This window comes from Pongo abelii, chromosome 1 (assembly GCF_028885655.2).
Source record: "Pongo abelii isolate AG06213 chromosome 1, NHGRI_mPonAbe1-v2.0_pri, whole genome shotgun sequence".
Lineage (NCBI taxonomy): Eukaryota > Metazoa > Chordata > Mammalia > Primates > Hominidae > Pongo > Pongo abelii.
In genome coordinates, this window is record NC_071985.2 from 44,392,456 (window position 1) to 44,418,007 (window position 25,552).

Below are 25,552 nucleotides of genomic sequence, written 5' to 3' on the forward strand. Positions count from 1 at the left end.
GGATTACAGGCATGTATCACCATGCCTGGCTAACTTTTGTATTTTTAGTAGAGATGGGGTTTTGCCATGTTGACCAGGCTGGTCTCAAACTCCTGTCCTCAGGTGATCCACCCGCCTTGGCCTCCCAAAGTGCTGAGATTACAGACGTGAGCCACCACTCCTGGCCAAGAACAATTTTTTTTTTTTTTTTTTGAGACAGAGTCTCGCTCTGTCACCCAGGCTGGAGTGTGTGGCATGAACTTGGCTCACTGTAAGCTCTGCCTCCCAGGTTCACGCCATTCTCCTGCCTCAGCCTCCCTAGCTGGAACTACAGGCACCTGCCACCATGCCCAATTAGTTTTTTCTATTTTTTAGTAGACACGGGGTTTCACCATGTTAGCAAGGATGGTCTCGATCTCATGACCTCGTGATCCGCCCCCCTCGGCCTCCCAAAGTGCTGGGATTACAGGCGTGAGCCACCACGCCCAGCCAAGAACAATTTTTAAAATGTGCATTTACCATGCAATTTGTGGGCCAGAACACTGCCATGGTTTTGAAGCCCCTGTGTGAGTCTCCCAGATGCCAGTTCCTGCACCTCCCTGCCTTTCTCCCATCCCTAGGTTACTACTGTGTTGATCATTCTCTTTTTTTTCTTTTTTATTTCAGACAGAGTCTTGCTTTGTCGTCCAGGCTGGAGTGCAGTGGCGTGATCTCAGCTCACTGCAACCTCCGCCTCCCGAGTTCAAGCGATTCTCCTGCCTCAGCCTGCTGAGTAGCTGGGATTACAGGTGCACGCCACCTCGCCCAGCTAATTTTTGTATTTTTAGTAGAGACGGGGTTTCGCCATGTTGGCCAGGCTGGTCTTGAACTCTTGACCTCATGATCCGCCTGCCTCGGCCTCCCAAAGTGCTGGGATTACAGGTGTGAGCCACCGCGCCCGGCCATTCTCTTGTTTTTTTTTTTAAGAAAAGTATTTCCAAATATATGTGTAGCTCTAAACAATATATACTTTGGTTTTGCATGTGTTTGTGCTTTATAAAAATGATATTATTTAGCCAGGCATGGTATGGTGTGTGCCTGTAGTCCTAGCTACTTGGGAGGCTGAAGTGGGGGATTGACTGAGCCCAGGAGGTTGAGGTGAGTTTTACAGAAGTATGTTTTTAAATTTGCAAGTGTGGTCAGGCATGGTGGGTTACACCTGTAATCTCAGCACTTTGGCAGGCCAAGGTGGTAGGATCGCTTGAGCTCAGAAGTACAAGACCAGCCTGGGTAAAATAGTGAGACCCTGTCTCTACAAAAACTTTTAAAGATTTGCCAGCCAGGCGTGGTGGCTCACGCCTATAATCCCAACACTTTGGGATGCTGAGGCGGGCGGATCACTTGAGGTCAGGAGTTCAAGACCAGCATGGCCAACATGGGGAAACCTCATCTCTACTAAAAATACAAAAATTAGCTGGGCGTGGTGGCGGGTGCCTGTAATCCCAGCTACTCGGGAGGCTATCAGTTTTAATTGAAAATATTGCTGGGCGCAGTGGCTCACACCTGTAATCCCAGCACTTTGGGAGGCCGAGGCAGGTGGATCACGAGGTCAGGAGATTGAGACCATCCTGGCTAACATGGTGAAACCCCGTCTCTACTAAAAATACAAAAAATCAGCTGGGCATGGTGGCGGGTGCCTGTAGTCCCAGCTACTCGGGAGGCTGAGGCAGGAGAATGGCGTGAACCTGGGAGGCAGCAGTGAGCTGAGATCATGCCACTGCACTCCAGCCTGGGTAACAGAGCAAGACTCCATCTAAAAAAAAAAAAAAAAAAAAAGAAAGAAACTATTAAACAGTTTACTCATAGTGAATTATAAAACTTTCACAGTTAATGGCTAGGCACAGTGGCTCATGCCTGTAATCCCAGCATTTTGGGAGGCTGAGGCAGGTGGATCCCTTGAGCCCAGGATTTCAAGACCAGCTTGGGCAACATGGTGAAACCCTGTCTTTGCTAAAAATACAAAACCTGTGGTCCCAGCTACAGGGAGGGAGGCTGAAGTGGGAGGATCGCTTGAGCCTGGGAGGTTGAGGCTGCAGTGAGCCAAGATCTTGCCACTGCGCTACAGCCTGGGCAACAGAGCCAGACCCTGTCACACACACACACACACACACACACACACACACACAGACACGCACATAAACTTTGATAGTTAAATTGTATTATTGTATTATAATTTGTAAACCATCTATTCTTCATTATGAAAACTTTATAAAAATCTGAAAGAAATGTTGCATACTTGTATTTTCTGTTCTCCATTTCAGAGCAAGATACTAAAGAGAGGCTTTAAAATATTTATAAATCAAAACCCAATGGGATTAAAAATTAAATATAGAAAACCAAATCTACATACAGCTGTGCCAGAGAGCATGCATGGCTTTTTTTTTTTGAGACAGAGTCTCTCTTTGTTGCCCAGGCTGGAGTGCAGTGGCATGATCTCTGCTCACTGCAACCTTCGCCTCCCAGGTTCAAGCAATTTTCCCACCTCAGCCTCTCCAGTAGCTGGGATTACAGGCATCCACCATCATGCCTGGCTAAACTTTTTTGTATTTTTGTAGAGATGGGGTCTCACCATCTTATCAAGGCTGGTCTCGAACTCCTGGCCTCAGGTGATCCACCTGCCTCGGCCTCTCAAAGTGCTGGGATTAGAGGCATGAGCCACCATGCCCCGATGCATGAGTGTTTTTTTTTTGTTTTTGTTTTTTGGCAGGGGGTGGGACAGAGTCTCCCTCTGTCACCCAGGCTGGAGTGCAGTGGTGCCATCTTGGCTCACTGCAACCTCCACCGCCTGGGTTGAAGTGATTCTCCTGTCTCAGGGCTCCCGAGTAGCTGGGACCATAGGTGTGTGCCACCACACCCAGCTAATTTTTTGTATTCTTAGTAGAGACAGAGTTTCACTGTGTTAGCCAGAATGGTCTCAATCTCCTGACCTTGTGATCCACCTGCCTCGGCCTCCCGAATTGCTGGGATTACAGGCATGAGCCACTGCGCCCAGCCTGCAAGAGTGGTTTTTATCTGATGTTTTGGATCCATTTCACATGAAACAAAAACAGGTGCTATAGTAAAGCCAAACCAGGAAAGCCCCAATAGAGTATTTTTAGCGTGCCTCTTAATTTTTCTATCCCCAGCTTCTCATTTTTTGTGATGAGTCTTGGACAAGTAACCTCTTGAGGGGATGCCACTGATGGATGGGCCACAGGTGAAGTGTCAGCAAATGTGAAAAAGCAAATCCAGCTATAACTATATAGACAGTTCATCTGCAATGTTCAGCCACATAACCGTAGATAAATCCAATGACTGAAGAAAAAATAATTCTCTGAAACATTTGTTCAACTAGCTTTTGTCCCTTGTAATCTATTCGTATGGGTAGCAAGCTCATATGCTCCAACATGACTGGCCACGGAGGCAGGTGGTGGAGCGCAGGCAGTGGGCAGCATGGTGAGGGTGGCTGCAACTCAGATCTGGGTCTGGGTCTGGGTCTGGGTCTGGGCCTTATACCACCATGCATGGCTTTTTTTTTTTTTTTTTTTTTTTTTGAGTGGAGTTTTGCTCTTTTTGCCTAGGCTGGAGTGCAATGGTGCCATCTCAGCTCACTGCAACCTCTGCCTCCCGGGTTCAAGTCATTCTCCTGTCTCATCCTCCCGAGTAGCTGGGATTACAGGCATACAGCACCACACCTGGCCTAATTTTTGTATTTTTAGTAGAGACAGGGTTTCACCATGTTGGCAAGGCTGGTCTAGAACTCCTGGCCTCAAGTGATCCGCCTGCCTGGGCCTCCCCAAGTGCTGGATTACAGGTGTGAGCCACTGCGCCAGGCCATGTCTTGTCTTCTAAATAACATCTCCAAAGTGGCGATAGAAAAGAAATACCAACCTGTAAGTACATGCTTAGCTGATGTATACTCCAGGAATGAAGATAAAAATTAAAACATTTTTTAAAAATCAAAAGTTGAAATAATTTACAAACTGATTTTCACTAATACTCATGTAAAATATGTATTTAAGGAAAAAGGAAACCATGAGCCTAGAGAGGCCTGATATGCAGGAATGAATGGTAAGCAAAGAAAACAGTAAATGGATGGCTAAATCTAAACACATATATATATATTAAAAAAATGTATAATGATATCAGGCCGGGCATGTAATGGGCCTGTAATCCCAGCACTTTGAGAGGCTGTGGCGGGCGGATCCCTTGAGGTCAGGAGTTCAAGACCAGCCTGACCAACATGGCGAAAACCTGTCTTTACTAAAAATACAAAAAAATTAGCCAAGCATGGAGGCGCATGCCTGTAATCTCAGCTACTCAGGGAGGCTGAGGCATGAGAATCACTTGAACTCAGGAGGCAGAGGCTGCAGTGAGCCAAGATTGTGCCACTGTACTCCAGCCTGGGTGACAGAGCGAGACTCTGTCTCGAGAAAGCAAACAAACAAACAAACAAATAAATAAATAAATAAATAAAGCAATATGTATAATGATATCTAACTTCTGAGGCAAAAGAATCTCAGCCAAGAGGTTTTTCTTCCTTTTTTTAGAGATGGGGTTCTGCTCTGTTGACCAAAGCTGAGTACAGTGGCGTGATCATACCTCACTGCAGCCTTGAACTCTGGGGCTCAAATGAGGGGGAGAACTTCTGAAATATTGTAAGATCCCTATATTTTCAGAGAAGGATAAAGATACTGATTACCTTCAGATAAAACCACCCTTACAAAATTATGACTGTAAGAAAAATCTGATATAGTTGACTCCATCTTGCTTCTAACATCCAAGCTGTCCTTGGTCATTCCAAGCCAACTTTGGGAGAAATTTAGTTTATAGTTTAACCTTAAAGCAAGAATAATAATAGCCCTTCCCAGAACTAAACTGCCTTTGTAAAACTGATAAAAGCCCACAAGGTTAGAATAATGAGAGGGCTCTGGATTCTGCTAAGATTTAGGCATAATTAGCTGGGCACAGTGGCTCACGCCTGTAATCTCAGCACTTTGGGAGGCCGAGGTGGGCAGACCATGAGGTCAGGGGTTCGAAACCAGCCTGGCCAACATAGTGAAACCCTGTCTCTACTAAAAATACAAAATATTAGCCGGGCGTGATGGTGGGTGTCTGTAATCCCAGCTACTCAGGAAGCTGAGGCCAGAGAATCGCTTGAACCCGGAGGTGGAGGTTGCAGTGAGCTGAGGTCGTGCTACTGCACTCTAGCCCAGGCAACAGTGCGAGATGCTGTCTCAAAAAAAAAAAATAATAATAATAAACTCCCTTCTTTCCCAGTCTGTCTGCATCTTGTTATTGGACTGCGAGAACAAGCAGCTGGACCCCATTCTTTCTGGAACACTAGAGCAGAGCAGGTCCCTCATGCCCTTGCTCTCTGTCCTAGTCCCTCAAGAAGACCTCAGGCAAGATGTAGACTGAGAAGCAGATGGATCAGGTGGGTACAGCAGGAAGAAGGCTGTCTGTGAACCAGGAGGTAGGCCCACACCAGACACTGAATCTATCAATACCTTGATCCTGGACTTCCAGACTCCAGAATTGTGAGAGAGAATTTCCATTGTTTAACTCAGCCACTCTATGGTATTGTGTTGTGGCAGCGGAGCTGACTTAAGACAGGGCCCCTTTCCTCACGGCCTGGACCCCCACTTACCCTTCTTGGTGCAGATGACATGGCAGCACTTGGGAGGCATGCTGGCCAGAGGGTGCTGCCTTGGGCTGTCTCCACTTCACCTAGGGGGTCAGGGATCTGAGGACCTGCCCAGGAAAGGGAGAAAGGGTAAGAATGAGAACCAGTCAGCCTGGGGTTCTAAACTGAGATGACTGAGTCACCCTCCTACACTCATCAACAGCCTTTTACTCTCATTGACCCTAAATACCAACTCTCCTTTTGCCTAAGAGACCTGAGGGAGGGGCGCTTACCCTCACCATCTGCAGCCTAAGCGCTGTGTTCCCTGGGATAGGCTCACCAGTCTGTAGGGTGGGAGAGGACTTTTATAGGATAGAAGCTGGAATAAATGACTGGCTGGATTGGGGTATCAGAAAGGTCATCTCCTACCTCAGTAGGATGTAAAACTGTGGTCCACAGGACCTCATATCCCAGTCTTTGTTGTTGTTTAAAGACTCAATATGTTAATGAGTTGAATTACAAAGTTAATACACTTGTAGTAATTTAACAGTAGAGAAATGTCTAAAGTTGGCCAGGCGCAGTGGCTCATGCCTGTAATCCCAGCACTTTGGGAGGCCAAGGCAGGTGGATCACCTGAGGTCAGGAGTTTGAGACCAGCCTGGACAACATGGTGAAACCCCCTCTACTAAAAATACAAAAATTAGCTGGGCGAGGTGGCTCATACCTATAATTCCAGCTACTCAGGAGGCTGAGGCAGGAGAATTGCTTGAACCCAGGAGGTGGAGGTTGCAGTGAGTCAAGATCGTGTCATTGCACTCCAGCCTGGGCAACACAGCGAGACTCTGTCTCAAAATAATAATAATAATAATAATAATAATAATAATAATAATAATAATAATGGCAGAACTAAAAAGTTGTTGTGCCTCCCATATTGCCCCTTAAGGACCAAACTGTCAGGAATGTCTCCCAGCTGGAAAGGGTGTTGGATGCTGATAGCTCACAGCCAAGTTCCTCTCCACAAATTTTGCCTTCAGCAGATAAGAGTTGGCTCTCACAAGGTGTTGCCTCCTTGCCAAAACTAGTCTATGTCCAATGGCTGGTCATTCACGGGTATAATGGCCTGGCCCTCTGACCTTAATTTTGTGTGACTCGGAAGGACCATTCCTCCTCTGGTGCTTATTGTGGGGTTGTCTGAGGCCTCTGCTGTGAGGCAAGTGAGGCACTTGTTTGGCGTGCAAAATTTAAGGGGGCACTCCAAAACTCAATATTTTTAAAAGTCAGAATTAATGCCAAAAAAAGGCCATGATGAAAAAAACAATTTAAAATAAAGATAGGATCTGTCTGTGTTTCATTTTCCTCTGCCTTCCCTGATCAGCTTTTGATCTGTTTTGATTAATTAGATTGGTGAGCTGAACTCAGTGTGCAAATTTGGATCGCAATTAATATAAGCTAACACGTGGCTTTGAATATGCTAGGTATTTTGTCTTTATCACTTATAAAATGTACAGTGAATTAGTTTCAAGGTCGTGTACTGTTTTTAGATAATAACATAAAGTAATAAAAAAAGTCTAGGATGAGAATTAGTCATAGCTCATAAATTGTTCCTGTGGTTGTTTATTGATCAACAATTATTTATTGAGCATGTATAGTGTGCCAACCACTAATCTAGGCACTTGGAAACAAAACAGAGTAGGCTGCTTGCCTTCAAGAAGCTTACGTTCAAAGAATTGATTAGGCATTCCCTTAAGATATTAATGAACTGGAGAGAAGCTCACTATATTCCCATTTTCCTTTCCTTCTAGCTAATAGTCTTTGTCTCCTAGCTCCAGAAAGTTTAATGTATCCTGGTGCTAAAGATAAATTAAGGCCAGGCGCGGTGGCTCATGCCTGTAATCCTAGCACTGGAAGGCTGAGGTGAGCAGATTGCTTGAGTCCAGGAGTTTGAGACTAGCCTAGGCAGCATGGTGAAACCCTGTCTCTACAAAAGATACAAAAATTAGCCAGGCATGGCGGCACATGCCTGTAGTCTCAGCTACTTGGGAGGCTGAGGTGGGAGGATTGCCAGAGCCCAGGAGATAGAGGCTGTAGTGAGCCGTGATTGCACCACTGCACTCCAACCTGGGTGACAGAGTAAGACACTGTCTCAGAAAAAAAAAAAAAAAAAAGATAAATTAAGTGCTTAATAGAGTGCTTTTGAGAATTTTCTTTTTTTCCCCTGACACTGGCCTTTTATCTTCTATCTATCAAAGTGTAAGATTGTCCATGTGGCTGCAAAATCCTCTACAAATAAAAGTATACCCCATGAGTACACACATGAGACCCCTTTTTCAGTTCTATTGTTCATACAGGCACAAGCAATAAAAAATTTGAGAGGTAAGAGTATCATGATAGTACAGTCTTGATCCATGATCTTGAGAAAAAGCTGTCTACATCTGGGATGCCATCTGCTTCTGGAGAGAAACTTCCCTGGTTAGCTTTACCTTAAGGTTTCCAATCAGTATACAGTTCCAAGAGTCTGGAGGGTGCCCTTCTGAGTTGTGAGATTATGAGACCAAGGTTCAGGATCTCAAAGTTTTGCTGCATTGTGGGTGCCAAGGGCAGTTTTTCTGTGATGTTGCCCTCAGAAGACCCAATCGATCTCCAGGTTCTAGATTGTGAAAGGTTTGATTGTCCTCAGTCAGTGGACCATGAGTTTTTTTTAACCTGGTGAAAATACACTTTGGCATAATGCATTAAAACCTTGTAGAATTTATTCATATCAGTATTTAGTAGCAGAAGATACATGACGTTCTATTATTAGGTGCATAGGCCTTTCCAGTGACTATTTATTTCATAAGGGGTCAACTTCCATCTTCTACTGGAAGTGGATCTGATTGTCATCAATCTGTAACACGTTTGACCAAGGAAATCTAGTCAATTCAGTTAGCTTTGCCTAATGGTATTGTATCTGCAATCCTTTTTAAAAAACTGGCCGGCCGCAGTGGCTCACGCCTGTAATCCCAACACTTTAGGAGGCCAAGGCAGGAGGATCGCCTGAGGTCAGGAGTTTGAGACCAGCCTGGCCAACATGGTGAAACCCCATCTCTACTATAAATATAAATATTAGCCAGGCATGGTGGCAGTTGCCTATAATCCCAGCAACTTGGGAAGCTGAGGCAGAAGAATCACTTGAATCTGGGAGGCAGAGGTTGCAGTGAGCTGAGATCATGCCAGTGCGCTCCAGCCTGGGCAACAGAGGGACATTGTATCTCAAAAAAAAACACAAAAAAGCAAAAAACTGTTTTATGGCCAGATGCCGTGGCTCATGCCTGTAATCCCAACACTTTGGGAGGTCAAGGACGGTGGATCACCTGAGGTCTGGAGTTCAAGACCAGCTTGGCCAACGTAATGAAACACCATCTTTACTAAAAATACAAAATTAGCTGGGTGTGGTGGCACATGCCTGTAATCCCAGCTACTTAAGAGGCTGAGGCAGGAGAATCACTTGAATCTGGGAGGCAGAGGTTGCAGTTAGTTGAGATTGTACCATTGCACTCCAGCCTGGGCAACAAGAGTGAAACTCTGTCTGAAAAATAAATAAATAAATAAATAAATAAATAAATAAATAAATAGGCCAGGCGCGGTGGGTCATGCCTGTAATCCCAGCACTTTGGGAGGCCGAGGTGGGCAGATCACCTGAGGTCAGGAGTTCAAGACCAGCCTGGCCAACATGGTGAAACCCCGTCTCTACTAAAAATAGAAAAAATTAGCCGGGTATGGTGGCAGGCGCCTGTAATCCCAGCTACTAAGGAGGCTGAGGCAGGAGAATTGCTTGAACCCAGGAGGTGGGAGGCGGAGGTTGCAGTGAGCTGAGATTGTGCCATTGCACTCCAGCCTGGGCAACCAGAGTGAAAATCCATCTCAAAAAAATAAAAATTAAAAAATTAAAAAAAAACAAAATAAATAAATAAAACTGTTTTTACAACTTGTCCAATGAAATAAGTATTAGTACTTCTATCACTACAACCAGAAAACATGCACTGAAAATGACAATTGAATAAAATTCCTCTGTAAAGGTTTAAGTGACCCATCAGGTAGCAGAAATGTGCTTGAAGTTGTGTTCATCTTCCCAGGATTATGGGTTTAACAAACAAAACATTGATCACAAACTATTTTAGCAATTTAGAACAGTCATCACACACACCCACTCACACACACACATACACACACATTTAATTTGGAACATTTTATCTCTTCATGATGAATCATGGAAAGCTTAATAATGGAGGCTTTAAGGACTCAGGAAGGGCCAGGCAGCCATCAGGGTTCTCCATGAGTCTGCGCCTAATATTGGACTTATATTTTAATACCAACTGTGTTTCTCCAATTTAGGTGTATAGCACTGTTTATTAGATGGGTTAGCATAGGTAATTTGAGTTGGACCATGGAATTTATTCAAATTGCACATCTTAACAATTTCCATACTGGCTGATTTAGTATGACAATTTGGCAAAGTATTTTATTGGTATTCAATTATTTATTTATTTATTTGAGACAGGGTCTCACTCTGTTGCCTAGGCTGAAGTGCAGTGGTGCAGTCTCAGCTCACTGCAACCTCCCCCTCCCAGGCTTAAGCAATCCTTCCACCTCAGCCTCCCAAGTAACTGGGACTACAGACATGCACCATTATGTCCTGCTAATTTTTGTATTTTTTGTAGAGACAGGGTTTCCCCATGTTGCCTAGACAGGCCTCAAACTCTTGGGCTCAAGGGATCCGCCTGCCTTGGCCTCCCAAAGTGCCGGGATTATAGGCATGAGGCACTGCCCCAGCCTTCAATTAATTCTTGTCCTGTTTGGGTTAGCAGTTTTATAAACCAGTCATTCCTTTTATTAGAGGTCTAAGAATTCTTACCTAGTCCAAATAATGTGATCCTAAAGTTATCAGGAAGTTGTATTTTTTTTTTTTTTTTTTTTTTTTTTTTGAGATGGAGTCTCGCTCCGTTGCCCAGACTGGAGTGCAGTGGTACGATCTCGGCTCACTGCAACCTCCACCTCCCAGGTTCAAGTGATCCTCCTGCCTCAGCCCCCTAGTAGCTGGGATTACAGGCACATGCCACCATGCCTGGCTAATTTTTATACTTTTAGGAGAGATGGGGTTTCGCCATGTGGGCCAGGCTGACCTCAAGTGATCCACCCGCCTCGGCCTCCCAAAGTGCTGGGATTACAGGTGTGAGCCACTGCACCCAGCCAGAAAGCTGTATTTAAGAGTGCTTGTCGGTGTCCTTTCCATCCTTTCATGAACCTCCCTGAAGACACAACACTCTAGGATTTGCTTGTGGAGTTTTCAGAAACTGCACCAGAATTAAGCAATTAACCATGGAAACAACTTAAAATGGGCATAAAGGCATAATTGCTGGGCACGGTGGCTCATGTCTGTAATCCTAGCACTTTGGAAGGCCGAGGCGGGGGTATCCTTTGAGGTCAGGAGTTTGAGACCAGCTTGGCCAACATGGTGAAACCCTGTCTGTACTAAAAATACAAAAGTTAGCCAGGCATGGTGGCGCATGCCTATAATCCCAGCTACTTGGGAGGCTGAGGCAGGAGAATCACTTGAACCCGGGAGGCAGAGGTTGCAGTGAGATCAGGCCACTGCGCTCCAGCCTGGGCGACAGAGTGAGACTCCTCCATCTCAAAAAAAAAAGTCATAATCAACAAGAAACTTTGGTTATTTCTGTGGCCTACAACAATTTAATAAACTAACCATAATTACAACTGACTGCATATGCCAGACATATTAGAATTTTAGGAGTCTTATACAATTGTGGAACATATATTAATAACATTCGATACAATGCAATTCAAAGAAGGTTAACATCGTTTCTTTTATTTTTATTTTTGAGACAGTCTTGCTCTGTCGCTCAGGCTGGAGTGTAGTGGTGTGATCTTGGCTCACTGCAATCTCTGCCTCCCAGGTTCAAGCTATTCTCCTGCCTCAGCCTCCCAAGTAGCTGGGACTACAGGCGCCCACCCCCATGCCCAGCTAATTTTTGTATTTTTAGTAGAGACGGGGTTTCACCATGTTGGCCAGGCTGATCTCGAACTCCTGACCTCGTGATCTGCCCGCCTCGGCCTCCCAAAGTGCTGGGATTACAGGCGTGAGCCACCGTGCCCAGCCATTTTTATTCTTTTTTAGGACAGGGTCTCACTATTTTTCCCAGGCTGGTCTCGAACTCCTGGGCTCAAGTAATCTTCCTGCCTCAGCCTCCCTAAGTACTGCGATTGCAGGTGTGAGCCACCATACCTGGCTTCCTTTAGATTTTTAAATTTCTTGTCATGAAGTGGTACAAAAAGTAGTCTTTTATAATTATTTTATTCTCGTCTCTCTGCTTTATTTTTTAAGTGGCAGACTTCTCTACCATGTTTTTCTATACTATTATACAATGTAAAGAACAAGGGTTTCTACTGGTAAATGGTCTTATTACTCATCTAAAATATAAATCTTTTTATTTATCAAGAATCATAAGACATATTTTAAATAACTATATGACGTCACGAAGCATAACTAGGCCAGGCATGATGGCTCATGCCTGTAATCTCAGCACTTCGGGAGACTGAGGTGGGAGGATCACTTGAGCCCAGGAGTTCGAGACCAGCCTGGGCCACATAGGGAGACCCCCATCTCTAAATATATATATATATATAGTTAAAAAAAGAATAATTAGTGTAAGAGATAACAATGGCTCATAAATTGTATTACTGTTGATCACTTTAGATATAATCTGAAATCACAACAAACTGCTGAGGGTTTCGTACAAAAAAAGTTTAATTTTTATTTCCAAATAACTGTAAAAAGCTAGAACAGCTTTTAGGTTTTGAGACAACCATCTCAATGTATTTGTTTATCTTCTGCAGAATGAATAAAAAGGATTATTTTTAACTTCTTAAGCCAGTCTGAAAGCCTCTGTCTCTGAAGCCAGTCTGAAAAAATATTTGCATTAATTATACTGATTCATTTATTTTGCAAATATTTTACAAATACGTATTAAAACACCTGTATGCCCTTTCTTTTCTAGGCACAATGGTATATCTGTGAATAAAATTGACAAAGTACTGGCCTTTGAGGAGCTTATACTCTTGTAAAAGGGAGACAATCAAGAAACAAATAAATCAATCAATGTATAATGGGACAAGCGGTGATAACTACCATGAAGGAAAATGAAGTAGGGGCCGGTGCAGCGGCTCACGCCTGTAATCCCAGCACGTTGGGAAGCTGAGGTGGGCAGATCACCTGAGGTCAGGAGTTCAAGACCAGCCTGGCCAACACGGCGAAACCCTGTCTCTACTAAAAATACAAAAATTAGCTGGGCATGGTGGGGCATGCCTGTAATCCCAGCTACTTGAGAGGCTGAGGCAGGAGAATCGCTTGAACCCGAGAGGCGGAGGTTGCAGTGAGTGGAGACTGCACCACTGCACTCCAGCTTGGGTGACAGAGCAAGACTCCATCACACACACACACACACACACACACATACACACACACACACACACAAGAGGGATTCAGGCAGAGGGAACAAAAGTGCTACATTCCTGCAGGAATAAAGTGCTTAGCAAGCTCATAAAATAGCAAGGCAGTGCCAATGTGACTGGAAAAGAATGAGTTTCAGTAGAAGAAAGGTAGGTAGCAGGGGGGCCAATTAGCTGCTTATTGCTGATTTCATTATATGAATATATCAGGATATAGCCATTCTACAGTTTTTGATATTTGGGCTATTTGTGATTTTTTTTTGCTATTATGAACAATGGTACTATGTCCATTGTACATGTTTCCTGGTACACTTGTGCAAGAGTTTTTCTACAATATATACCTACAGGTAGAATTTCCCGGTCATAGTGTATAAAAATGTAAACAAGGTCATTTTTACTACATAACAAGAAATTGTTTTCTGATGTGGTTGTACTGATTCACATTCTCTTGAGATAATTCTCTTATAAGAATTTTGGGTGCTCTCTTTTTAGTTTGTCAACGTTGTGGTTGTAAATATTTAATTGTGACTTAATTTGCACGTTACTGATTACTGATGAGATCTGGCGTTGTCAAATAGATCACTTCCCTGTTTTTGAAGTGCCATGGTTTGCTCTCTAATTTTTACAGGTTATTTAAACTTTCTTTTTTTTTTTTTAAAAAAAAAAGGCCAGGCATGGTGACTCACCACCTGTAATGGCAGCACTTTGCAGGGCCGATGTGGGCAGATAGCTTGAGCCCAGGAGTTCGAGTCCAGCCTGGGCAACATGGTGAATCCCCGTCTCTACAAAAAATACAATTAGCTGGGCATGTTGGTGCCTGCCTATAGTCCCTGCTACTTGTGGGGACTGAGGTGGGAAAATCACTTGAGCCTGGAGGTCGAGCTGCAGTGAGCTGTGATCATGCCACTGCACTCCAGCCTGGACGACAGAGTGAGACTCTGTCTCAAAAAAAAAAAAAAAAAGAAAAAGAAAAAAAAAGAAAGTCCAAATAGGATTGGAGGGGTAAAAGGGAAAGAGAGGTGTGAGGAAAAAGATGTACTGAAAATCCCTCAGGGGGCCGGGTGCTGAGTTGAGACTGCGCCACTGCACTCCAGCCTGGGTGACAAGAGCAAGACTCCCTCTCAAAAAAAAAAAAGAAAATTTCTCAGGGGTTTTCTAACACTATTTTTATTTTCATTTTATTTATTTATTTTGAGACAAAGTCTTGCTGTCGCCCAGGCTGGAGTGCAATGGCACGATCTTGGCTCACTGCAACCTCCACCTCCTGGGTTCAAGCAATTCTCCTGCCTCAGCCTCCCTAGTAGCTGGGATAACAGGCATGAGCCACCACGCCCAACTAATTTTGTATTTTTAGTAGAGACAGGGTTTCTCCATGTTGATCAGGCTGGTCTCGAACTCCCGACCTCAGGTGATCAGCCTGCCTCGGCCTCCCAAAGTGCTGGGATTACAGGCGTGAGCCACCGCACCCAGCTGCAAAAGGCATACTTTATAAAGGTCCAAGGATAATGGAAATAGAAGACATTAATGTGACATGTTCTTGGGAACTAATTGGATACACCAAATATTATCTTTGACTAGTTTCTGGACCTCTGCTTCATTCTGCAACCTGCAGCCAACTACCATGGTGTCCATCTATTATTAGGAGCCTTAAATAGCTCCTTAATTCACACTTACTCTCTTCAATCGATATGTCAGATTGTGGGGGCCACTTAATTCCCATTCCAAATTCTTGGGAAAGGAATTTAATTGGGTTGAGCTTAGGTCAGGTGCTTACTGAAAGAGCAATCAACTGGGGCCCAGAGACAGGGTGCACTGTGTGAATGAAGCTTCTTTTTCTGCAAATTTGTCAAGTAGAGGTGTACTGGACTAGCTACAGAATTTGCAGGGCCCTGGGCAAAATGAAAATGCTGGGCTCCCTAGTTCAAAAGTTTCATTATTGTTTCCAAAAGTTTGCAATTGCAGACAATACTGCAATTAATAACCTAGTGTATGTGTATTTTTCCATTGTCGGAGACCTAGCCCGAGTACTATTTTCTGCAGCGAGCCTTTGACGTTCTTTCCTTTTTCTGATGAGCCACAGCATTTACAGTAGGAATTTGTTCATATAAAATTTGCTCTTTCCCTAGATACCAGTAACTGGACTTCTCTAATTGCTTTGGGTATCTCATTGGAGTTCTGTATGATTGAGCTCCAGGAAACTCAGTCCACCCCTCATTCCAATTCTTTTTCACAGTCTTTTTCACAGCGTCCCGGTTAACACCGGTAAAGGGTAAAATCTTAGATAATAAGGTTTTTATTATCTTAACATAAACAGGCCTAACATATGTTGTCGTACCTTTCTGTAGGATCAATGGCATATCTTTACAAATGAGAAATAATTTTCACGAGACTGAAACACCCTGCAACGCCGCCTACATCCAGGGTAAGTACGCGCCTTGGTGAGGTCAGCGGCGCCACACACCCGAGAACTAGGGGACGACCTTCCCTGCTTTCTTGCATTAGTAGGACTTATCCGGAACCTTTCCTGCGGAATCTGAGGTAGCCCGCCCGGACAACGCCGCTGAACACACAACAGGGCAAGAACTAGTAGGTTAACTGTATGCCTGGAATTTCTACCTCACCTACATGTTCCCGGAGCAAATAGCCTTAAATCTTCGCGCTATTTAAAGTCCCTAGTGACGATAACATTGTTGTACCTCAGCAAAGTTCATAATTAATTGTTTCCGAGGGAGTTTATGCTTGATTTTGGTCAGGCATATATTTGGGCAGCTCACCTGAAACGAACAAGGAAGGCGGGGGAAGAAAGCGGAAGCCGCGGGGCCTTCTAAGTCCGAAAGTCTCCGGAGCTTGCGCCTGGCTCTTCGCGGCGTCCACCACTTAGACGCAAGTTGTTGAAGCCGGCGGGGGAGAAGGCGTTGTTGCCGGAGCTGAGACCGGGCGGCCACAGTCCGCAGGGATGAACCTCGAGTTGCTGGGTGAGAAGGGCTATGGCTGCGTTTTAGAGAAACGTTGGGTACTGGAAAGGAGGGAACCCAGGCGGGAGGGGAGTCAGGCTGCAATCTTAGGGACACTGTTCGGCTATGGATCATTGGGCACACCTGATGTGGAACAGCAGCGGGAGGAGGAAGCCCACCTTCTGCCCAAGTAGGTTGCATTGCCCCTCCCGAGGCCACTTTCATATCAGTTATGGAGTGATGGGGACAGACAGTTTGTGACTTAGCTTTGATTATGAGGATCGCAGGTGTTGAAGTAGCCCAGAGCAAACAGGACCAGAGTTGTTGGAGATGGAATTTGAAGAAGTGAGGCTTGGGATGAAACTTTGAAGACTTGTCAGGGAATTGGGTGCCTGGACAGGTTAATCTTTTTGTAGAAAAGAGATGTCTGAGGAGGGGACTTGGAGATCTTCTGGTAGAAGCTTCTCATTGAACAGATGAATAAAGGCTCAGAGGGTAATGGCTAGGCACTAAGCAAGTAAATGGCATAGTTGGCACTGGAATCCAATTATCCTAACTTTTCTGTTTAAGGTCCTTTACTAGGGACGATGTGTAAAACAATGAGGTGTGAAATACGGAGGGAGTTGTCTTTTGTCACCCTCACTTTGAGCCATTGCCTCCTTACCTCCTATCCATATTATTTAAAAACTGTAGGTCCTTTCTCCTGGACTTCCATTAGGTGACATTTAGCATGGTATTCTAGGGGTAGCTGAGGTTTTCAAGGACTTCTGCACTACTTGCTGTTCCTAATGGTTAGATTTCTCTTTAAAAAAATCAGAGGATGTGTTAATTGTCAAAAGGGCTACAAAGATACATAAAAAATGGTCTTTGCCCTTAAAGAGCTTTTCATTAAGCAGGGAGTTTAAGGTGATTATGTAAAATAGCTGTAGGATATTGCAGAATGTAGGCAGGCCTGAAAAAGTCGTTACCAGTTGCTAAGAATGTTTGGAACAGAGAGTGAATGTCTTTGGGGCAAAGGAAGAACTCAACCAGGAAAAACAAACCCCCAAAACCTGTGGAGGAGTTGGAGTTTTAAGTGGACTCTTTTTTTTTTTTTTTTAAGGTGGTCTCGTGCTGTCGCCCAGGCTGGAGTGCAGTGGCACAGTCTTGGCTCACTGCAACCTCTATCTCCTGGGTTCAAGTGATTCTCGTGCCTCAGCCTCCTGAGTAGCTGGTACTACAGGTGCTCATTGCCATGCCTGGCTAATTTTTGTATGTTTAGCAGAGATGGGGTTTCACTGTGTTGGCCAGGCTAGTCTCAAACTCCTGGCCCCAAGCAATCCACTCACCTCAGCCTCCCAAAGTGTCCGGCCTTAAGTGGATTTTTAAGGTTGGTAAAATATCAACAGGCTGAAGTATGAAAATATGGGAAGGATGTTCAGTAGGCATCAGTGAGAGAAGACCTAAAGAACTTTCCTGCTTGGCCAGGTTGTGGATAAAGAGAATGCCAGGGGATGGGATAGGTGCCATCTATTTTGTGTTGGTTCTCGAATGCCTAGCTGAAAAGTTTGGGCTTTTTAGGGAAGGTAGGGTAGATCCTTTGAAGGGTTTTGACTTAGTAACTCAATCAGAGCTATGAGTCTGTAAGGTTTGTCTGACAGCGATGTGGAGTTGAGTTTTGGAGGAGTGTAAAACCAGTTTGGAGGGGTAGATTATATGAGTGATAAGGAAGGCCTGAGCTAGGAAATAGAAAAGACATTGAGGAGGTAGGGATGACAAATTTGAGAATAGATTGCATATAGTGCTGATGAGTAAGAGAGTGACATGAAAAATGATGAGAGCAAATAATGATGCTATTGATAAAGTGTAAGGACATTGGAAAAAGACAGCTTTGGAGATGTTGAATGAGGCCTAGGGGTCAGGAGACAGGTTTGGATTTATGGGAGAGATTTGTATTCTTACAGATGGGCTCATTGAAACCTTGTGAATAGAGGACATGATCTAGGGAAAAAGTGGGAGGGGGAGAAAAGAAAATTGCCAAGCACACAATCTGTAGTTAGAGGTTAGGAGGAATAAGTGGAGATAATAAGTTAGCTAACAGTTATAAAGTACTTTCTTCTGAGCTAGGCAGATTTTCAAGTGTCTTCCATGTGTTAATCTGTGTAGAGGAAGAAGAGAGTACAGATTGGTGTGGTGTCTTCATAGAAGCCAGTCAGAGCAGTTGAGTCTGAGGGCTGAGAATGGGTTGCTCTGTTTAGTCCTTTGGCAGCTTGGGACCCCTCAGCAGCTGGAACAGAAGCCAGATTACAATGATTTTAGAATGGTGTGGGAGACAAGGGCAAAAGGTTGACCCTTATTTTTAAAAACTTAAGGATGGAAGAAAGGTGATAACGCTAGTACTTTGAAAGACTAGCAGGATCTTGCAAAAGGCTTTTCTTGAATGATACAGAAGATTCATTAGGATAAAACTTAGGAAGGAATATTTATTTTTATTTATCTTTTGAGACGGAGTCTTGCTCTGTTGCCCAGGCTGGAGTGCAGTGGCACAATCTCGGCTGACAGCAACTTGCGCTTCCCAGGTTCAACCGATTCTCCTACTTCAGCCCTCCCGAGTAGCTGGGATTACAGGCACCCAACACCACACCTGGCTATATTTTTTGTATTTTTAGTACAGACTGGGTTTCACCATGTTGGCCAAGCTGGTCACGAACTCCTGACCTCAAGTGATCTGCCCACCTTGGCCTCTGAAAGTGCTGGGATTACAGGTGTGTGCCACTGTGCCCAGCCAGGAGGGAATATTTAGCACTGGAAGGTTAGACAAATTAAAGAAGCCTGGGTCCGAAAGATAACAGTCTCTGAAAATGGCTCTGCATTTTAAAGTGAGAAAGTTAATGATTACAAATAAAGGGAAAGGAACAGAAGTAATGTGATTGTGGAAGCATACTGAAGGACATCAGATGAAGGAAATGAATGACAATGTATTTTTGATGTGGTTACTCTAGTGGCTCATAGGTAGACACTAGTTTTACTTCTGCAACCACTTTTTGAGCCCCTGCTGTGTATTTACCAGTGTGCACTGGAGATACAATTAAATAAGATTATTTGTCAAACTTATTTTTACCACAAATCACAGTAAGAAATATATATTCTATCACAGTTCACTACATATACATACACGTGTAACTAAGTTTCTCAGAATTATATTTAATCCTTGTTATGTTCAGTGTCCTCTGATACTTTCTTTTCTTTTTTTTTTTTTCTTTAGACAGAGTCTTGCTTCTGTCGCCCAGGCTGGAGTGCATTGGCACGATCTTGGCGATCTTGGCTCACTGCAACCTCCGCCTTCTGGGTTTAAGCAATTCTCCTGCCTCAGCCTCCCGAGTAGCTGGGATTACAGGCGTATGCCACCATGCCCAACTAATTTTTTTTGTATTTTTAGTAGAGACAGGGTTTCACCGTGTTGGCTCAGCTGGTCTCAAACTCCTGACCTCGTGATCTGCCCACCTCGGCCTCCCAGAGTGCTGAGATTACAGGCGTGAGCCACTACACCTGGCCGATATTTTCTAATCTATTGAAACATTTGTTCCAACTCACTAAATTAATGTATCCATTTATGGTGGATTGTGTCCTACTGTTTGAAAAACATTGAAATAAGATACCACTTTTGCCCTTGTAAATAGATGTAAGAGGAGAGACAAACAAGTAACTGTGTATAATATGGAACCACAATAAATGAATGAGCTATGGGAATCCAGCTAAAAGCACTTACAAGCAGTTGAGGTGGAGTGTGGTGGCTCACGCCTGTAATCCCAGCACTTTGGGAGGCCAGAGTGGGTGGATCACCTGAGGTCAGGAGTTCAAGACCAGCCTGGTCAACATGGTGAAACCCCATCTCTACTAAAAATACAAAAATTAGTCGGGCATGGCAGCGCGTGCCTGTAATCCCAGCTACTCAGGAGGCTGAGGCGGGAGAATCACTTGAACCTGCGAGGCAGAGGTTGGAGGGAGCCGACATCATTGCACTCCAGCTTGGGAGACAAGAGCAAACTCTGTCTCAAAACAAATAAATATATATATGGATATATATATATGTACACATACAGAAAAAAAGTCTCCCCATCCCAAATTTTAAGTGGGGTTTATCCTTTTATACCTTTTTCCTTGCTCATATAAACACATTTACACATAAATTTGTTTATTTTTATTTTTATTTTTATTATTCTTCTTTTGAGACAGAGTTTCCCTCTTGTTGCCCAGGCTGGAGTGCAATGGTGCGATCTCGGCTCACTGCAACCTCTGCCTCCCAGGTTCAAGAGATTCCCCTGCCTCAGCCTCCGGAGTAGCTGGGATTACAGGCATGCACCACCACGCCTGGCTAATTTTGTATTTTTAGTAGAGACAGGGTTTCTCCATGTTGGTCAGATTGGTTTTGAACTCCCGACCTCAGGTGATCCACCCATCTCGGCCTCCCAAAGTGCTGGGATTACAGGCGTGAGCCACCACACAGGCTCTTTACACATAAATTTGTAAGGACTAGGCCGGGCGTGGTGGCTCATGCCTGTAATCTCAGCACTTTGGGAAGCTGAGGCAGGTGGATCCCTTGAGGTCAGAAGTTTGAGACCAGCCTGGCCAACATGGTAAAACACTGTCTCTACTAAAAATACAAAATTAGCTGGGCATGGTGCCACATGCCTGTAATCTCAGCTGCTGCTCAGGATGCTGGGGCAGGAGAAGCGCTTGAACTTGGGAAGCAGATGTTGCGGTGAGCCAAGATTGCACCACTGCACTCCAGCCTGGGAGACACAGCGAGACTCCATCTCAAAAAAACAAAAAAAAAAACCCCAAAAAAACTAAAACAAAGAAATAAAGAGAATTTCATGTTTAATCAACTGCTATTTGCTGTTGCAACCTAAATGCTGTTATTAGTCAGGAAGGGGTGTGATTGCTGCTTTTAATAAAGGTTTCAAGGTTTCAGAGAGTAATTGTGATAATTTGACTGATATGAATTGACTCTTGCCTTTCCTTGCACTTTTTTTTTTTGAGACAGAGTCTTGTTCTGTTGCCCAGGTTGGAGTGCAGTGGCATGATCTCAGCTCACTGCAACCTCCGCCTCCCAGCTTCAAGTGATTCTCCTGCCTCAGCCTCCTGAGTAGCTGGGATTACAGGTGCACACCACCACACCTGGCTAATTTTTGTATTTTTAGTAGACACGGGGTTTCACGATGTTGGCTAGGCTGGTCTCGAACTCCCTTGTGATCTGCCACAACTTGGCCTCCCAAAGTTCTGAGATTACAGGCGTGAGCCACCGAGCCCGGCTCCTTGCTCTTACGTTAGTAAATTTGGAAATAAATTGTGAAATGCCCAAAAGGTGTGATGGAGAAAGACTGTTGCCAACTTGGATATGTCAGCAGTTCTCAAACTTTTTAATATCAGGATCCTATTATACTTTTAAGAAGTAGAGGACCCCCAGAGAGTTTTTGTTTATGTAGGTGATATCTACCTACCAGTGTTTACCAATTTAGAAGTTAAAACTGAGATAATATTTTTAAAGCATATTATATAGAAATAACCATAATAAATCCATTACATGTTTATGTGAGTAGTTATTTTGTTTTCAAGAACTAAGTATTTAGTGAGGAAAATGCCACTGTTGTGACATTTTTACAAATCTCTTCAATGTTTGCCTGAATAGAAGTTGGGGGACTTCTCACATCTGCTTCTGCCTTCACTCTATTTCAATATCCCAGGTCATATAGTCTCAGGAAAACTCATCTGTATACTTCTGAGATAATGAGAGTAAACAAGTCATCTTAGCAGGATCTTGAAAATCTGTGTGGCCTCATGGAATGCCTGAAAGGGCATCATATCCCCCTTTCATTTTGTCAGCCCCTGCTATACACTGTTCGTGAGTTGTATGATCCTTGCTATGTGGTACATGTGCCATCAACTCTTTCTTTGCTTTGTTGCAGAGTCCTTTGGGCAGAACTATCCAGAGGTAAGAGTATAGTATTGTGGTGATTTTAGGAACATACTAACTTTTGGGTGTTTATGTTAGAACAGAAAATACTTTTTGATCCTTGTGTTTTGACAGGGAAGCATTAAGTGTGATAATATATCTTTTGCTATAATAAGGAACTAGTGTATAATTTTGATCAGGGAGGAAATAGGCAATGTGGGCTAGAAATCTTACCATGATGTTGTAATCTTACAGTTCATTTTCCTTTAAATAAAAGAAAAACTTTCATTGAAGGATTTTTCACAAACACCACCATCATAGGTTTGTGTTTTTCTTGTTTTGATCAATGTTTTTACGTAGTAAAGCAAAATGTATGCTATAGATGTGCTTTACTTTTTTAAGTGTAAAACTATTTTGTAACACTTGAATGTTTGAGGATAGACATTGTGGTTATTTTAAATAGCTTGGTATTGATATGAAATAATTTGACTTCTCTAATGTTATGCATCGTAGGCTATTCCAGGGTTTTTTTTTTTTTTTAATTATTTAAAAAAATTCTTTTAAATTCTTTTTCTTTAAATTCTTTTAGTTTTAAATTCTTGGAATAAATTCCCGGAATTACGATGACTGCATCAATAGATACGACTTTTTAAATACTTCTGTTATATTTTGCCCATTTGCCCTCCAGAAAGTTTATACAAAGTTATAGTAGTGATGTAAGGGATTGATCACATCTGTTTCCAGAATCCATGGTTAGCTTTAATAAATGTTTCTTCATTTTGGCTATTTTAATAGATATAAGAAGACACAGAGAGATTATTTTGGTATACAGTGTAATTTGTATTCAATAAAAGTATCACAGGTGATAAAGAACCTTTAGGAAATAATTTGGATGCCTGGCTATTGTTGTCTCTATTCTTGTATTTGTTTCAATTTTTAGGAAGCTGATGGAACTTTGGATTGTATCAGCATGGCTTTGACTTGCACCTTTAACAGGTGGGGCACACTGCTTGCAGTTGGCTGTAATGATGGCCGAATTGTCATCTGGGATTTCTTGACAAGAGGCATTGCTAAAATAATTAGTGCACACATCCATCCAGTGTGTTCTTTATGGTAAGACATTTTTAAATTAATATTTAAATATGAGGAGAATGAATGATGACTATATATTTGCAGATCTCATTGTAGATATTTTAATACTTAGATTTTTAAATATTCAGCCATTAGTAATACAGTTTATCGTGGTTTATGTAGATCCTGAGTCCATGCTGTCTTTGAAGCACCTTTCTTGGGAGAAATTCATTGTATTATGGATCTGTATCAGGCGCTGAGAATCTCTCAATACTGAAATGAAATATTTTCAGATTGTAATTGTAGTATAATTGTGATATTGACTTTTCATTTAGAATAAAAATTCTCGGTTAGGACAGAAGCTTGGAAGTCATCAAGTCCAATTTTGTCCAGGTTACTGAATTCCAGTAATTTTAGTGATCACAAGTATGACTATTCCTTCAATGAAATATAGTTATTAAGGCTTTATAGCAAATGTAAAAATAGTTGAAATCTGCTGTAACATAAATTCCCATTGATTTCACTCTTACTCTCTGAAACTATTTGCTTCAGAAAATTTTATTTTGGGCAGCATTTTTTTTAAATGAACTTGGGGCCAACCAAAGGACCTAATCAGATCAAGGTTAAGTCTATCTCCTTTTGTCTAAATGGTATTATAAAGCACTGGATTGGGAGGAGGCCTGAATCACAGTAAAGTTTGGCTAGTAAAGTACTGGTGGCCTGGGCCAAAACTTTTCTTTCATATCCAATAATCCAGGAAGCCCTGGCCTGGATGATCTCTTATGTTCCTTCCACTGCCTTTCTGTTTCTTTTTTGTTGTGTTCTTGCAATAAAGATTTAAATAGGGCGGGGCGCGGTGGTTCACGCCTGTAATCCCAGCACTTTGGGAGGCTGAGGCGGGTAGATCACTTAAGGTCAGGAGTTTGAGACTGGCCTGGCCAACATGGTGAAACCCCGTCTCTACTAAAAATACAAAAATTAGCCAGGCACAGTGGCGGGTGCCTGTAATCCCAGCTACTTGGGAGGCTAAGGCAGGAGAATCTCTTGAACCTGGGAGGCAGAGATTGCAGTGAGCTGAGATTGTGCCACTGCACTCTAGCTTGGGCGATAGAGCGAGACTCTGTTTCAAAAAAATTTAAAAAAAAACACATATTTTTAACAGCTTTAAGAGGGGGGTGTGTGTGTGTGTGTGTGTGTATGTGTTTCACATAATATAAAATCTAGAGTGTACAAGCCACAGGTTTTTATATATTCAGAGTTGTGCAACCATCATCACAATATAATTTTAGAACTCCTGGGGAGATGCGTTGGCTCATGCCTATAATCCCAGTGCTTTGGGAGGCTGAGATGAGAGGATTCCTTGAGCCCAGGAGACCAACATAGTGAGACCTCATCTCTACAAAAAGTGAAAACATTAGCTGGGTGTATGGTGCACATCTGTAGTCCTGGCTACTTAGGAGGCTGAAGTGGGAGAATCACTTGAGCCCAGGAGTTCTAGGCTGTAATGAGCCATGATTGTGCCACTGCACTCCAGTGCCTGCGTTACAATAAACCTTGTCTCTTAAAAAAAAAAAAAAAAGAACTCTTACCTATTAAAAATGTGTGTTTTTATTATATAGTAATATATACTTATTCTAGAAAATCATGGAAAATAAAACAAAATAGAAATAACTAGTATTTTCTGTAGTCCTCCTAACTAGATACTACTACTTTGTATGTATAGATTTTTGTTGTTGTTGTTGTTGAGACAGGGTCTTGCTCTGTGGCCCAGGCTGGAGTGCAGTGGCTAGTCACAGGCATGATCACAGTTCACTGCAACCTTGAAATCCCAGGCTCAAGTGATCCTCCTGCGTAGCTAGGTCTACAGATGTGCGCCACCATGCCTGGCTAATTTTAAAAATTTTTTTATAGAGACAGGGTCTTGCTGTGTTGCTCAGGCTTGTCTTGAACTCCTGGCTTCAATCGATCCTCCCGCCTCAGCCTCCCAAAGTGCTGGGATTACAGATGTGAGCCACCATGTCTGCTCAGTTTCTAGATATGATTTTTTTAAGCATAGTTTGTAATTGTGCTATATTCTGTATTTTGCTTTTCCCTCCTAATACTGTCTTGACATTTTTCTGCTTGAGTAGCCTTTAACAACTTTTTAAATGACCATATATTGTCTGATAAACCATAATTTACTTAACCATTTTCTGTTTTTTTTGCCTCGATTACATAGTGTTTAGTGAATGTCTTTGTGCCATAGTTTTTCTTATATATTCATTCATTCATTCATTCAGCAGGTGTTGACCATGAGTTATGTACCAGGTGCTATGTTAGGCTCTGGGGACACAAAAACAGATGAGAAATTCTAGATGATTAGTGGGAGGTGGATTTGCATATAGGTACATATACTAAACCTTTATATGTCCTATACAAGAACTATATTTAAGATTTAGTGGAGATGAAAGCACAAAGAAGGAAGTT

The 25,552-nt window shown here is 43.0% G+C and overlaps 1 protein-coding gene and 1 pseudogene across 5 annotated transcripts in view; one reads left to right on the forward strand and one right to left on the reverse strand.

Annotated features, from left to right (window-relative positions):
* Window positions 1-1,848: 1,848 nt before the first annotated feature.
* On the reverse strand, window positions 1,849-16,291 carry LOC129048216 (signal peptidase complex subunit 1-like; annotated as a pseudogene).
* The window catches only part of RBBP5 (RB binding protein 5, histone lysine methyltransferase complex subunit), a 36,484-nt gene continuing 26,132 nt past the window's right edge, over window positions 15,201-25,552 (forward strand). For 3 of the 5 annotated variants that reach the window (XM_024236681.3, XM_009238789.3, XM_054533505.1), the window contains exons 1-3: window positions 15,201-16,101; window positions 22,029-22,054; window positions 22,956-23,128. In XM_024236681.3, the coding sequence (XP_024092449.1) occupies window positions 16,083-16,101; window positions 22,029-22,054; window positions 22,956-23,128 (218 nt within the window). In that variant the 5' untranslated portion in view covers window positions 15,201-16,082. 5 annotated transcript variants of the gene reach the window in all.